We start from the raw sequence: 16,978 nt of genomic DNA, 5'->3' as shown, positions 1-16,978 counted from the left end.
CCTGTCTCTCTCTCTGCCTGTCTCTCTCTCTCTGCCTGTCTCTCTCTCTCTCTCTCTCTCTCTCTGCCTGTCTCTCTCTCTCTCTCTCTCTGCCTGTCTCTCTCTCTCTCTCTCTGCCTGTCTCTCTCTCTCTCTGCCTGTCTCTCTCTCTGTCTCTCTCTCTCTCTGCCTGTCTCTCTCTCTCTCTGCCTGTCTCTCTCTCTCTCTGCCTGTCTCTCTCTCTATCTGCCTGTCTCTCTCTCTCTCTGCCTCTCTCTCTCTCTCTCTCTGCCTGTCTCTCTCTCTCTCTGCCTGTCTCTCTCTCTCTGCCTCTGCCTCTCTCTCTCTCTGCCTGTCTCTCTCTGTGCCTGTCTCTCTCTCTCTCTCTGCCTGTCTCTCTCTCTCTTTCTCTGCCTGTCTCTCTCTCTCTCTCTCTGCCTGTCTCTCTCTCTCTCTCTCTCTCTGCCTGTCTCTCTCTCTCTCTCTGCCTGTCTCTCTCTCTCTCTCTGCCTGTCTCTCTCTCTCTCTCTGCCTGTCTCTCTCTCTCTCTCTCTCTGCCTGTCTCTCTCTCTCTGCCTGTCTCTCTCACTCTGCCTGTCTCTCTCTCTCTGCCTGTCTCTCTCTCTCTGCCTGTCTCTCTCCCTCTCTGCCTGTCTCTCTCTCTCTCTGCCTGTCTCTCTCTCTCTCTGCCTGTCTCTCTCTCTCTCTGCCTGTCTCTCTCTCTCTCTGCCTGTCTCTCTCTCTCTCTGCCTGTCTCTCTCTCTCTCTGCCTGTCTCTCTCTCTCTCTCTGCCTGTCTCTCTCTCTCTCTGCCTGTCTCTCTCTCTCTCTGCCTGTCTCTCTCTCTCTCTGCCTGTCTATCTCTGTCTCTCTTGCTTACTGTCTCCCTCTCTGTGTCTCTTTCTCTCTGTCTGTCTCTGTGTCTCTTTCTGTTTCTGTCTGCCTCGCTCTGTGTCAGTCTCTGTCTCTCTGTTTCTGTCTCTGTCTGTCCCTCTGTCTCGCTCTCTCTCTTTGTCTCTGTATCCCTGTCTGTCTCTCTGTCTGTTTCTGTGTCTCTCGCTCTCTCTCTATCTCTGTCTCTCTGTCTGACTGTCTCTTGCTCTCCCCCTCTCTCTCTGTCTGTATCTCTGTCTCTCTGTCTGTCTTTTTGTCTCTCGCTCTCTCTCTTTATCTCTGTCTGTCTCTCTCTTTCTCGCTCTCTCTGTCTCACTCTCCCCCTCTGTCTCTTTCTCTGTCTCTCTCTCTATCACTCCCTCTGTCTCTCTCTCTGTCTCTGTGTCCCTGTCTGTCTGTGTGTGTGTCTCTCTCTGTTTGTTTCTGTCTCTCTCTCTCTCTATCTATCTCTCCCTCTCCTTCTATCTGTCTCTCTCTGTTCGGTGAAGCTAATGACTCCATGTTTGACTCACCTCGATGAAGAATCCCAGGACGGCTAGCCCCTCTCGAACCCCGAACGCCTGTGACAGGCTCAAATCCCTTTGCCGATGTACAATGTGCAGCTGTCAGGAAAAGGACAAGTTGCAATAATCTCGTCCCCGTTTACATCGAAAAGTGATTATCAAACCGAACTTCACACTGGGACACCGAGAGGGGCGAGACTAAGAGCTCAGTTAGAGTATTAAACGAGCAGCATAAAGGGGGCGAGAGAGAGAGACACACACAGCGAGGCGGAGAGAGAGGGATAGCGAGAAAGAGAGATGCACAGAGAGAGATAGACAAAGGGGCAGAGGGAGGGAGACCGACGCAGAGACAGTGAGAGAGACAGAGCCATGGAGAGGGACAGAGAGAGACAGACAGTGGAAGAGAGAGTGATAGAGACAGACACACAAGGAGTGATGGAGAGGGAGACAGAGTGAGGGATAGAGAGGGACACAGATATAGAGACAGAGAGAGAGACAGAGTGAGGGACAGAGCAAAAGACACATAGACAGAGAGAGGGACAGAGGGGGAGGGAGAAGGTCAGTGAGACAGAGACACAGAGGGGGAGAGTGAGAGAGACAGTAACACAGAGAGAGACAAAGAGAGAGGGGAGACAAAGAGAGAGGGAGGAGCAAAGAGAGGAACAGAGAGAGAGTACCAGGTACGACATAGTACCAGGAGTTGGATATGTCGTGTTAAGCACACTGAGATAACACAGGCTGCAACTGGGTGCAGCTTTAACTGAAAGATACTCCAGACCTTGAAGTTAGTTCAATCTGATTTATTGAACCAGTAGCACAGTTAGCACAGTTCTCTGAGTTCGACTCTCTGTTAACCTAAGTGTGGTTACTCTGTCTGACTGAACCAGACTAGCTCTTAGCCACGTGCTGGAGGTGTGATACTGTACATACACCCTGACTCACTCTGTAGATGTTCATCAGTGGAAAGAGGCGGAGTGTGAGTGCCTCATGCCTTTTATACTGAGATACCACCCCCGAGTGTGCTGCCTGCTGATTGGTTATGTCCTGTTCTCGTTGTTCATTAGCTGTCTGTATCTCATTATGTGCATGTCTGCATATCATGACAACACACACTCACAGAAACACAGACAGAGCGAGAGAGAGATACAGAGAGATGTCCCGGAGGACTGGAGAATAGCCAATGTTGTTACTCGTTTAAGAAGGGTAGCAAGGATAATCCAGGGAACTACAGGCCAGTGAGCCTTACTTCAGTGGAAGGGAAATTACTGGAGAGAATTCTTCGAGACAGGATCTACTCCCATTTGGAAGCAAATGGACGTATTAGTAAGAGGCAGCATGGTTTTGTGAAGTGGAGGTCGTGTCTCACTAACTTGATAGAGTTTTTTGAGGAGGTCACTAAGATGATTGATGCAGGTAGGGCAGTGGATGTTGTCTATATGGACTTCAGTAAGGCCTTTGACAAGGTCCCTCATGGTAGACTAGTACAAAAGGTGAAGTCACACGGGATCAGGGGTGAGCTGGCAAGGTGGATACAGAACTGGCTAGGTCATAGAAGGCAGAGAGTAGCAATGGAAGGATGCTTTTATAATTGGAGGGCTGTGACCAGTGGTGTTCAACAGGGATCAGTGCTGGGACCTTTGCTCTTTGTAGTATATATAAATGATTTGGAGGAAAATGTAACTGGTCTGATTAGTAAGTTTGCAGACGACACACAGGTTGGTGGAATTGCGGATAGCGATGAGGACTGTCAGAGGATACAGCAGGATTTAGATTGTTTGGAGACCTGGGCGGAGAGATGGCAGATGGAGTTTAATCCGGGCAAATGTGAGGTAATGCATTTCGGAAGGTCGAATGCAGGTAGGGAATATACAGTGAATGGTAGAATCCTCAAGAGTATTGAAAGTCAAAGAGATCTAGGAGTACAGGTCCACAGGTCATTGAAAGGGGCAACACAGGTGGAGAAGGTAGTCAAGAAGGCATACGGCATGCTTGCCTTCATTGGCCGGGGCATTGAGTATAAGAATTGGCAAGTCATGTTGCAGCTGGAGAGAACCTTAGTTAGGCCACACTTGGAGTATAGTGTTCAATTCTGGTCGCCACACTACCAGAAGGATGTGGAGGCTTTAGAGAGGGTGCAGAAGAGATTTACAAGAATGTTGCCTGGTATGGAGGGCATTAGCTATGAGGAGCGGTTGAATAAACTCGGTTTGTTCTCACTGGAACGAAGGAGGTTGAAGGGAGACCTGATAGAGGTATACAAAATTATGAGGGGCATAGACCGAGTGGATAGTCAGAGGCTTTTCCCCAGGGTAGAGGGGTCAATTACCAGGGGGCATAGGTTTAAGGTGAGAGGGGCAAGGTTTAGAGTAGATGTTCGAGGTAAGTTTTTTACGCAGAGGGTAGTGGGTGCCTGGAACTCGCTACCGGAGGAGGTGGTGGAAGCAGGGACGATAGTGACATTTAAGGGGCATCTTGACAAATACATGAATAGGATGGGAATAGAGGGATCCGGACCCAGGAAGTGTAGAAGATTGTAGTTTAGTCGGGCAGCATGGTCGGCACGGGCTTGGAGGGCCGAAGGGCCTGTTCCTGTGCTGTACTTTTCTTTGTTCTTTGTTCACATACACACAGAAACACAGTTTGAGGGAGAGAGAGATACAGAGACACACACAGACAGAGCGAGACAGAGAGACACACACACACACAGAAACACAGACAGAGCGAGAGAGAGATACAGAGAGACACACACTCACACAGAAACACAGACAGAGCAAGAGAGAGATACAGAGAGACACACACACTCACAGAAACACAGACAGAGCGAGAGAGAGATACAGAGAGACACACACACAGAACCACAGATAGAGCGAGAGACAGATACAGAGAGACACACTCACAGAAACACAGACAGAGCGAGAGAGAGAGACAGACACACACACAGAACCACTGACAGAGCGAGAGAGAGATACAGAGAGACACACACACTCACAGGAACACAGACAGAGCGAGAGAGAGATACAGAGAGACACCCACACAGAACCACAGATAGAGCGAGAGACAGATACAGAGAGACACACTCACAGAAACACAGACAGAGAGCGAGAGAGAGATACAGAGACACACACTCAAGAATCACAGAGCGAGAGAGAGAGAGAGACAGAGAGACACACACACACACAGAAACACAGAGCGAGAGAGAGAGAGAGAGACAGAGAGACACACACACTCACAGAAACACAGACAGAGCGAGAGAGAGAGACAGACACACAGAAACACAGACAGAGCGTGAGAGAGACAGAGAGACACACACAGAAACACAGACAGAGCAAGAGAGAGAGACAGAGAGACACACACACTCACAGAAACACAGACAGAGCGAGAGAGAGACAGAGAGATACACACACACAAACACAGACAGAGCGTGAGAGAGACAGAGAGACACACACAGAAACACAGACAGAGCGAGAGAGAGAGAGACAGAGAGACACACACACTCACAGAAACATAGACAGAGGGAGAGAGAGATACAGAGACACACACGCACACAGAAACACAGACAGAGCGAGAGAAAGATACAGAGAGACACACACACTCACAGAAACACAGACAGAGCGAGAGAGAGAGACACAATCACTCACAGAAACACAGACAGAGCGAGAGAGAGATACAGAGAGGCACACACACTCACAGAAACACAGACAGAGGGAGAGAGAGATACAGAGAGACACACACACAGAACCACAGATAGAGCGAGAGACCGATACAGAGAGACACACACTCACAGAAACACAGACAGAGCGAGAGAGAGATACAGAGACACACACACTCACAGAAACACAGACAAAGCGAGAGAGAGATACAGAGAGACACACACACTCACATAAACACAGACAGAGCGAGAGAGAGATACAGAGAGACACACACACTCACAGAAACACAGACAGAGGGAGAGAGAGATACAGAGACACACACACTCACAGAAACACAGAGCGAGAGAGAGACAGAGAGACACACACACACACACAGAAACACAGAGCGAGACAGAGAGACACACTCACTCACAGAAACACAGACAGAGCGAGAGTGAGATACAGAGAGGCACCCACACTCACAGAAACACAGACAGAGGGAGAGAGAGATACAGAGAGTCACACACAGAAACACAGACAGAGCGAGAGAGAGACACAAACACACAGAAACACACAGAGCGAGAGAGAGAGACAGAGAGACACACACACACACAGAAACACAGACAGAGCGAGGGAGAGATACAGAGAGACTCACACAGAAACACAGACAGAGCGAGAGAGAGATACAGAGAGACACACACTCACAGAAACACAGACAGAGCGAGAGAGAGATACAGAGACACACACTCAAGAAACACAGAGAGAGAGAGAGAGAGACAGAGAGACACACTCACAGAAACACAGACAGAGCAAGAGAAAGATACAGAGACACACACACTCACAGAAACACAGACAGAGCGAGAGAGAGATACAGAGAGACACACACTCACAGAAACACAGACAGAGCGAGAGAGAGATACAGAGACACACACACTCACAGAAACACAGACAGAGCGAGAGAGAGATACAGAGAGACACACACTCACAGAAACACAGACAGAGCGAGAGAGAGATACAGAGACACACACACTCACAGAAACACAGACAGAGCGAGAGAGAGATACAGAGACACACACACTCACAGAAACACAGACAGAGCGAGAGAGAGATACAGAGACACACACACTCACAGATACACAGACAGAGCGAGAGAGAGATACAGACACACACTCACAGAAACACAGGCAGAGCGAGAAAGAGATACAGAGACACACACTCACACAGAAACACAGACAGAGCGAAAGAAAGATACAGAGAGACACACACACTCACAGAAACACAGACAGAGCGAGAGAGAGAGACAGAGAGACACCCTCACAGAAACACAGACAGAGGGAGAGAGAGATACAGAGAGACACACACAGAAACACAGACAGAGCGACAGAGAGACACACACACAGAAACACAGACAGAGCGAGAGAGAGAGACACACACACACACAGAAACACAGAGCGAGAGAGAGACAGAGAGACACACACACACAGAAAGACAGAGCGAGACAGAGAGACACACACAGAAACACAGACAGAGCGACAGAGAGACACACACACAGAAACACAGACAGAGCGAGAGAGAGAGACAGAGAGACACACACACTCACAGAAACACAGACAGAGCGAGAGAGAGACACAGAGACACACACACTCACAGAAACACAGACAGAGCTAGAGAGAGATACAGAGAGACACACACACACCCAGAAACACAGACTGAGGGAGAGAGAGATACAGAGAGACACACACTCACAGAAAAACAGACAGAGAGAGAGACAGAGAGACACACACACTCACAGAAACACAGACAGAGCGAGAGAGAGATACAGAGACACACACACTCACTAAACACAGACAGAGCGAGAGAGAGATACAGAGACACACACACTCACAGAAACACAGAGCGAGAGAGAGACAGAGAGACACACACACACACAGAAACGCAGAGCGAGACAGAGAGACACACACACACTCACAGAAACACAGACAGAGGGAGAGAGAGATACAGAGATACACACACACTCACAGAAACACAGACAGAGGCAGAAAGAGATACAGAGACACACACTCACACAGAAACACAGACAGAGCGAGAGAGAGAGACAGAGAGACTCACAGGAACACAGACAGAGCGAGAGAGAGATACAGAGATACACACACACTCACAGAAACACAGACAGAGGGAGAGAGAGATACAGAGAGACACACACTCATAAAAAACAGACAGAGCGAGAGAGAGACACACACACAGAAACACAGACAGAGCGAGAGAGAGATACAGAGAGGCACACACACACAGAAACACAGACAGAGCGAGAGAGAGATACAGAGACAGAGAGGCACACACACACACAGAAACATAGACAGAGCGAGAGAGAGATACAGAGACACACACACTCACAGAAATACAGACAGAGCGAGAGAGAGATACAGAGAGACACACACAGAACCACAGATAGAGCGAGAGAGAGATACAGAGAGACACACACTCACAGAAACACAGACAGAGCGAGAGAGAGATACAGAGACACACACTCACAGAAACACAGACAAAGCGAGAGAGAGAGACAGAGAGAGACACACACTCACATAAACACAGAGACAGCGAGAGAGAGATACAGAGAGACACACACACTCACAGAAACACAGACAGAGGGAGAGAGAGATACAGAGACACACAAACTCACAGAAACACAGAGCGAGAGAGAGACAGAGAGACACACACACACACACACAGAGCGAGACAGAGAGACACACTCACTCACAGAAACACAGACAGAGCGAGAGAGAGATACAGAGACGCACACACACTCACAGAAACACAGACAGGGAGAGAGAGATACAGAGAGACACACACACAGAACCACAGATAGAGCGAGAGACCGATACAGAGAGACACACACTCACAGAAACACAGACAGAGCGAGAGAGAGATACAGAGACACACACACTCACAGAAACACAGACAAAGCGAGAGAGAGATACAGAGAGACACACACACTCCCATAAACACAGACAGAGCGAGAGAGAGATACAGAGAGACACACACACTCACAGAAACACAGACAGAGGGAGAGAGAGATACAGAGACACACACACTCACAGAAACACAGAGCGAGAGAGAGACAGAGAGACACACACACACACAGAAACACAGAGCGAGACAGAGAGACACACTCACTCACAGAAACACAGACAGAGCGAGAGAGAGATATAGAGAGGCACACACACTCACAGAAACACAGACAGAGCGAGGGAGAGATACAGAGAGACTCACACAGAAACACAGACAGAGCGAGAGAGAGATACAGAGAGTCACCCACAGAAACACAGACAGAGCGAGAGAGAGACACACACACACAGAAACACAGACAGAGCGAGAGAGAGAGACAGAGAGACACACGCACACACAGAAACACAGACAGAGCGAGGGAGAGATACAGAGAAACTCACACAGAAACACAGACAGAGCGAGAGAGAGATACAGAGAGACACACACTCACAGAAACACAGACAGAGCGAGAGAGAGATACAGAGACACACACTCAAGAAACACAGAGAGAGAGAGAGACAGAGAGACACACACACACACAGAAACACAGAGCGAGAGAGAGACCGAGAGACACACACACTCACAGAAACACAGACAGAGCGAGAGAGAGAGACAGAGAGACACACACAGAAACACAGACAGAGCAAGAGAGAGAGAGACAGAGAGGCACACACACTCACAGAAACACAGACAGAGCGTGAGAGATACAGAGAGACACACACAGTAACACAGACAGAGCGAGAGAGAGAGAGGCAGAGAGACACACACACTCACAGAAACATAGACAGAGCGAGAGAGAGATACAGAGACACACACACACACACAGAAACAGAGACAGAGCGAGAGAAAGATACAGAGAGACACACACACTCACAGAAACACAGACAGAGCGAGAGAGAGAGACACACACACTCACAGAAACACAGACAGAGCGAGAGAGAGAGACAGAGAGACACACTCACTGAAACACAGACAGAGCGAGAGAGAGATACAGAGACACACATTCACACAGAAACACAGACTGAGCGAGAGAAAGATACAGAGACACACGCACACTCTCAGAAACACAGGCAGAGCGAGAGAGAGATAAAGAGAGACACACACTCACAGAAACACAGACAGAGCGAGAGAGAGTTACAGAGACACACACACTCACAGAAACACAGACAGAGCGAGAGAGAGATACAGAGAGACACACACTCACAGAAACACAGGCAGAGCGAGAGAGAGATACAGAGAGACACACACACTCACAGAAACACAGACAGAGCGAGAGAGAGATACAGAGAGACACACACACTCACAGAAACACAGACAGAGCGAGAGAGAGATACAGAGAGACACCACACTCACAGAAACACAGACAGAGGGAGAGAGAGATACAGAGACACACACACTCACAGAAACACAGACAGAGCGAGAGAGAGATACAGAGAGACACACACACTCACAGAAACACAGACAGAGGGAGAGAGAGATACAGAGAGACACACACAGAAACACAGACAGAGCGACAGAGAGACACACACACAGAAACACAGACAGAGCGAGAGAGAGAGACAGAGAGACACACACACTCACAGAAACACAGACAGTGCGAGAGAGAGATACAGAGAGACACACATTCACAGAAACACAGACAGAGCGAGAGAGAGACAGAGAGACACACACACAGAAACACAGACAGAGCGTGAGAGAGACAGAGAGACACACACAGAAACACAGACAGAGCGAGAGAGAGAGAAACAGAGAAACACACACACTCACAGAAACATAGATAGAGCGAGAGAGAGATACAGAGACACACACTCACACAGAAACACAGACAGAGAGAGAGAGAGAGACACACACACTCACAGAAACACAGACAGAGCGAGAGAGATAGACAGAGAGACACACTCACAGAAACACAGACAGAGCGAGAGAGAGATACAGAGACACACATTCACACAGAAACACAGACAGAGCGAGAGAAAGATACAGAGACACACGCACACTCACAGAAATACAGGCAGAGCGAGAGAGAGATACAGAGAGACACACACTCACTGAAACACAGACAGAGCGAGAGAGAGATACAGAGACACACACACTCACAGAAACACAGACAGAGCGAGAGAGAGATTCAGAGAGACACACACACTCACAGAAACACAGACAGAGCGAGAGAGTGATACAGAGAGACTCACACACTCACAGAAACACAGACAGAGCGAGAGAGAGATACAGAGAGACACACATACTCACAGAAACACAGACAGAGCGAGAGAGAGATACAGAGAGACACACACACTCACAGAAACACAGACAGAGGGAGAGAGAGATACAGAGAGACACACACAGAAATACAGTAGAGCGACAGAGAGACACACACACAGAAAAACAGACAGAGCAAGAGAGAGAGAGACACACACACTCACAGAAACACAGACAGAGGGAGAGAGAGATACAGAGACACACACACACACAGAAACACAGGCAGAGCGACAGAGAGATAGAGAGAGACACACATTCACAGATACACAGACATGGCGAGAGAGAGATACAGAGACACACACACTCACAGAAACACAGAGCGAGAGAGAGACAGAGAGACACACACACAGACAGAAAGACAGAGCGAGACAGAGAGAGACACACACAGAAACACAGACAGAGCGTGAGAGAGACAGAGAGAGACACACAGAAACACAGACAGAGCGAGAGAGAGAGACAGCGAGACACACACACAGAAACACAGACAGAGCGAGAGAGAGAGACACACACACTCACAGAAACACAGACAGAGCGAGAGAGAGAGACAGAGAGACACACACACAGAAACACAGACAGAGCGAGAGAGAGAGACACACACACACACAGAAACACAGACTGAGGGAGAGAGAGATACAGAGAGACACACACTCACAGAAACACAGACAGAGCGAGAGAGAGATACAGAGAGACACACACACTCACAGAAACACAGACAGAGCTAGAGCGAGATACAGAGAGACACACACACACAGAGAAACACAGACAGAGCGAGAGAGAGACACTCACACTCACAGAAACACAGACAGAGCGATAGAGAGATACAGAGACACACACACAGAAACACAGACAGAGCGAGAGAAAGATACAGAGAGACACACACTCACAGAAACACAGACAGAGCGAGAGAGAGATACAGAGACACACACACTCACTAAACACAGACAGAGCGAGAGAGAGATACAGAGACACACACACTCACAGAAACACAGAGCGAGAGAGAGAGAGAGAGACAGAGAGACACACACACACACAGAAACACAGAGCGAGACAGAGAGACACAAACACTCACAGAAACACAGAGCCTGAGAGAGATAGAGACACACACTCCCAGAAAAACAGACAGAGCGAGAGAGAGAGACAGAGAGACACACACACTCACAGAAACACAGACAGAGCGAGAGAGAGATACAGAGACACACACTCACACAGAAACACAGACCGAGCGAGAGAGAGACACACACACTCACAGGAGCACAGACAGAGCGAGAGAGAGATACAGAGACACACACACTCACAGAAACACAGACAGAGCGAGAGAGAGAGACAGAGAGACACACACACACACAGAAACACAGAGCGAGACAGAGAGACACACACACTCACAAAAACATAGACAGAGCGAGAGAGACATACAGAGACACACACTCACACAGAAACACAGACAGAGCGAGAGAGAGATACAGAGAGACTCACAGGAACACAGACAGAGCGAGAGAGAGAGATACAGAGAGACACACACACTCACAGAAACACAGACAGAGCTAGAGAGAGATACAGAGAGACACACACACTCACAGAAACACAGACAGAGCGAGAGAGAGATACAGAGAGACACACACACACACAGAAACACAGACAGAGGGAGAGAGAGATACAGAGAGACACACACTCACAGAAAAACAGACAGAGCGAGAGAGAGATACAGAGAGACACACACACTCACAGAAACACAGACCGAGCGAGAGAGAGACACACACTCACAAGAGCACAGACAGAGCGAGAGAGAGATACAGAGACACACACACTCACAGAAACACAGACAGAGCGTGAGAGAGATAGAGAGACACACACAGAAACACGGACAGAGCGAGAGAGAGAGAGACAGAGAGACACACACACTCACTAAACACAGACAGAGCGAGAGAGAGATACAGAGAGACACACACACTCACAGAAACACAGACAGAGCGAGAGAGAGATACAGAGAGACACACACACTCACAGAAACACAGACAGAGCGAGAGAGAGACACACACACACACAGAAACACAGACAGAGCGAGAGAGAGATAGAGAGACACACACACAAACACAGACAGAGCGAGAGAGACAGAGAGACACACACACTCACTAAACACAGACAGAGCGAGAGAGAGAGAGACAGAGAGACACACACACTCACAGAAACACAGACAGAGCGAGAGAGAGATACAGAGAGACACACACACTCACAGAAACACAGACAGAGCGACAGAGCGAGACAGAGAGACACACACAGAAACACAGACAGAGCTAGAGAGAGATACAGAGAGACACACACACTCACAGAAACACAGACAGAGCGAGAGAGAGATACAGAGAGACACACACACTCACAGAAACACAGACAGAGCGAGAGAGAGATACAGAGAGACACACTCACAGAAACACAGACAGAGCGAGAGAGAGATACAGAGAGACACACATTCACAGAAACACAGACAGAGCAAGAGAGAGACAGAGAGACACACACACAGAAACACAGACAGAGCGTGAGAGAGACAGAGAGACACACACAGAAACACAGACAGAGCGAGAGAGAGAGAGACACACACACTCACAGAAAGACAGAGCGAGACAGAGAGACACACACACTCACTGAAACACAGACAGAGCGTGAGAGAGACAGAGACACACACAGAAACACAGACAGAGCGAGAGAGACAGAGAGACACACACACAGAAACACAGACAGAGCGAGAGAGAGAGACAGAGAGATACACACACTCACAGAAACACAGACAGAGCTAGAGAGAGATACAGAGAAACACACACACACACAGAAACACAGACTGAGGGAGAGAGAGATACAGGGAGACACACACTCACAGAAAAACAGACAGAGCGAGAGAGAGAGACAGAGAGACACACACACTCACAGAAACACAGACAGAGCGAGAGAGAGATACAGAGACACACACTCACACAGAAATACAGACGGAGCGAGAGAGAGATACAGAGAGACACACACACTCACAGAAACACAGACAGAGCTAGAGCGAGATACAGAGAGACACACACACACACAGAAACACAGACAGAGCGTGAGAGAGATACAGAGACACACACTCACAGGAGCACAGAGAGAGCGAGAGAGAGATACAGAGACACACACACACTCACAGAAACACAGACAGAGCGAGAGAGAGATACAGAGACACACACACTCACAGAAACACAGAGCGAGAGAGAGACAGAGAGACACACACACACACACAGAAACAGAGCGAGACAGAGAGACACACACACTCACAGAAACACAGACAGAGCGTGAGAGAGATAGAGAGACACACACAGAAACACAGACAGAGCGTGAGAGAGACAGAGAGACACACTCACAGAAACACAGACAGAGTGAGAGAGAGATACAGAGACACACATTCACACAGAAACACAGACAGAGCGAGAGAAAGATACAGAGACACACGCACACTCACAGAAATACAGGCACAGCGAGAGAGAGATACAGAGAGACACACACTCACTGAAACACAGACAGAGCGAGAGAGAGATACAGAGACACACACACTCACAGAAACAGAGACAGAGCGAGAGAGAGATACAGAGAGACACACACACTCACAGAAACACAGACAGAGCGAGAGAGAGATACAGAGAGACACACACACTCACAGAAACACAGACAGAGGGAGAGAGAGATACAGAGAGACACACACAGAAACACAGACAGAGCGACAGAGAGACACACACAGAAAAACAGACAGAGCGAGAGAGAGAGAGACACACACACTCACAGAAACACAGACAGAGGGAGAGAGAGATACAGAGACACACACACACACAGAAACACAGACAGAGCGACAGAGAGATAGAGAGAGACACACATTCACAGATACACAGACAGGGCGAGAGAGAGATACAGAGACACACACACTCACAGAAACACAGAGCGAGAGATAGACCGAGAGACACACACACACACAGAAAGACAGAGCGAGACAGAGAGAGACACACACTCACAGAAACACAGACAGAGCATGAGAGAGACAGAGAGAGACACACAGAAACACAGACAGAGCGAGAGAGAGAGACAGAGAGACACACACACAGAAACACAGACAGAGCGAGAGAGAGAGACACACACACTCACAGAAACACAGACAGAGCTAGAGAGAGATACAGAGAGACACACACACACACAGAAACACAGACTGAGGGAGAGAGAGATACAGAGAGACACACACTCACAGAAACACCGACAGAGCGAGAGAGAGATACAGAGAGACACACACACTCACAGAAACACAGACAGAGCGAGATACAGAGAGACACACACACACAGAGAAACACAGACAGAGCGAGAGAGAGACACTCACACTCACAGAAACACAGACAGAGCGAGAGAGAGATACAGAGACACACACACAGAAACACAGACAGAGCGAGAGAAAGATACAGAGAGACACACACTCACAGAAACACAGACAGAGCGAGAGAGAGATACAGAGACACACACACTCACTAAACACAGACAGAGCGAGAGAGAGATACAGAGACACACACACTCACAGAAACACAGAGCGAGAGAGAGAGAGAGAGACAGAGAGACACACACACACACAGAAACACAGAGCGAGACAGAGCGACACAAACACTCACAGAAACACAGAGCGTGAGAGAGATAGAGACACACACTCCCAGAAAAACAGACAGAGCGAGAGAGAGAGACAGAGAGACACACACACTCACAGGAACACAGACAGAGCGAGAGAGAGATACAGAGACACACACTCACACAGAAACACAGACAGATCGAGACAGAGATACAGAGAGACACACACACTCACAGAAACACAGACCGAGCGAGAGAGAGACACACACACTCACAGGAGCACAGACAGAGCGAGAGAGAGATACAGAGACACACACACACTCACAGAAACACAGACAGAGCGAGAGAGAGAGACAGAGAGACACACACACACACAGAAACACAGAGCGAGACAGAGAGACACACACACTCACAGAAACACAGACAGAGCGAGAGAGACATACAGAGACACACACTCACACAGAAACACAGACAGAGCGAGAGAGAGATACAGAGAGACTCACAGGAACACAGACAGAGCGAGAGAGAGAGATACAGAGAGACACACACACTCACAAAAACACAGACAGAGGGAGAGAGAGATACAGAGAGACACACACTCACAGAAAAACAGACAGAGCAAGAGAGAGACAGAGAGACACACACACTCACAGAAACACAGACTGAGCTAGAGAGAGATACAGAGAGACACACACACTCACAGAAACACAGACAGAGCTAGAGAGAGATGCAGAGAGACACACACACTCACAGAAACACAGACAGAGCGAGAGAGAGATACAGAGAGACACACACACACACAGAAACACAGACAGAGGGAGAGAGAGATACAGAGAGACACACACACTCACAGAAACACAGACCGAGCGAGAGAGAGACACACACACTCACAAGAGCACAGACAGAGCGAGAGAGAGATACAGAGACACACACACACTCACAGAAACACAGACAGAGCGAGAGAGAGATACAGAGACACACACACTCACAGAAACACAGACAGAGCGTGAGAGAGATAGAGAGACACACACAGAAACACAGACAGAGCGAGAGAGAGAGAGACAGAGAGACACACACACTCACTAAACACAGACAGAGCGAGAGAGAGAGACAGAGAGACACACACACTCACAGAAACACAGACAGAGCGAGAGAGAGATACAGAGAGACACACACACTCACAGAAACACAGACAGAGCGAGAGAGAGATACAGAGAGACACACACTCACAGAAACACAGACAGAGCGAGAGAGAGATAGAGAGACACACAGAAACACAGACAGAGCGAGAGAGAGATACAGAGACACACACACTCACTAAACACAGACAGAGCGAGAGAGAGATACAGAGACACACACACTCACCGAAACACAGAGCGAGAGAGACAGAGAGACACACACACACACAGAAACACAGAGCGAGACAGAGAGACACAAACACTCACAGAAACACAGAGCGTGAGAGAGATAGAGACACACACTCCCAGAAAAACAGACAGAGCGAGAGAGAGAGACAGAGAGACACACACACTCACAGAAACACAGACAGAGCGAGAGAGAGATACAGAGACACACACTCACACAGAAACACAGACAGATCGAGACAGAGATACAGAGAGACATACACACTCACAGAAACACAGACCGAGCGAGAGAGAGACACACACACTCACAGGAGCACAGACAGAGCGAGAGAGAGATACAGAGACACACACACACTCACAGAAACACAGACAGAGCGAGAGAGAGAGACAGAGAGACACACACACACACAGAAACACAGAGCGAGACAGAGAGACACACACACTCACAGAAACACAGACAGAGCGAGAGAGACATACAGAGACACACACTCACACAGAAACACAGACAGAGCGAGAGAGAGATACAGAGAGACTCACAGGAACACAGACAGAGCGAGAGAGAGACACAGAGAGACACACACACTCACAGAAACACAGACAGAGGGAGAGAGAGATACAGAGAGACACACACACTCACAGAAACACAGACAGAGCTAGAGAGAGATACAGAGAGACACACACACTCACAGAAACACAGA

General features: G+C 48.7%; 1 protein-coding gene across 2 annotated transcripts in view; it reads right to left on the bottom strand.

The window, feature by feature from the left end:
* The window catches only part of LOC140396032 (carbonic anhydrase 4-like), a 261,039-nt gene that overhangs the window by 30,253 nt on the left and 213,808 nt on the right, over nucleotides 1-16,978 (bottom strand). For both annotated transcript variants that reach the window (XM_072484099.1, XM_072484098.1), the window contains exon 6: nucleotides 1,385-1,474. In XM_072484099.1, coding sequence (XP_072340200.1) covers nucleotides 1,385-1,474 — 90 coding nt within the window. The remainder of the gene's footprint in view (nucleotides 1-1,384; nucleotides 1,475-16,978) is intronic.

Source organism: Scyliorhinus torazame, chromosome 19 (assembly GCF_047496885.1).
Source record: "Scyliorhinus torazame isolate Kashiwa2021f chromosome 19, sScyTor2.1, whole genome shotgun sequence".
Classification (NCBI taxonomy): domain Eukaryota; kingdom Metazoa; phylum Chordata; class Chondrichthyes; order Carcharhiniformes; family Scyliorhinidae; genus Scyliorhinus; species Scyliorhinus torazame.
The sequence above is the reverse complement of the archived record's forward strand: the minus strand, read 5'-3'. Positions and strand labels throughout refer to the sequence as shown.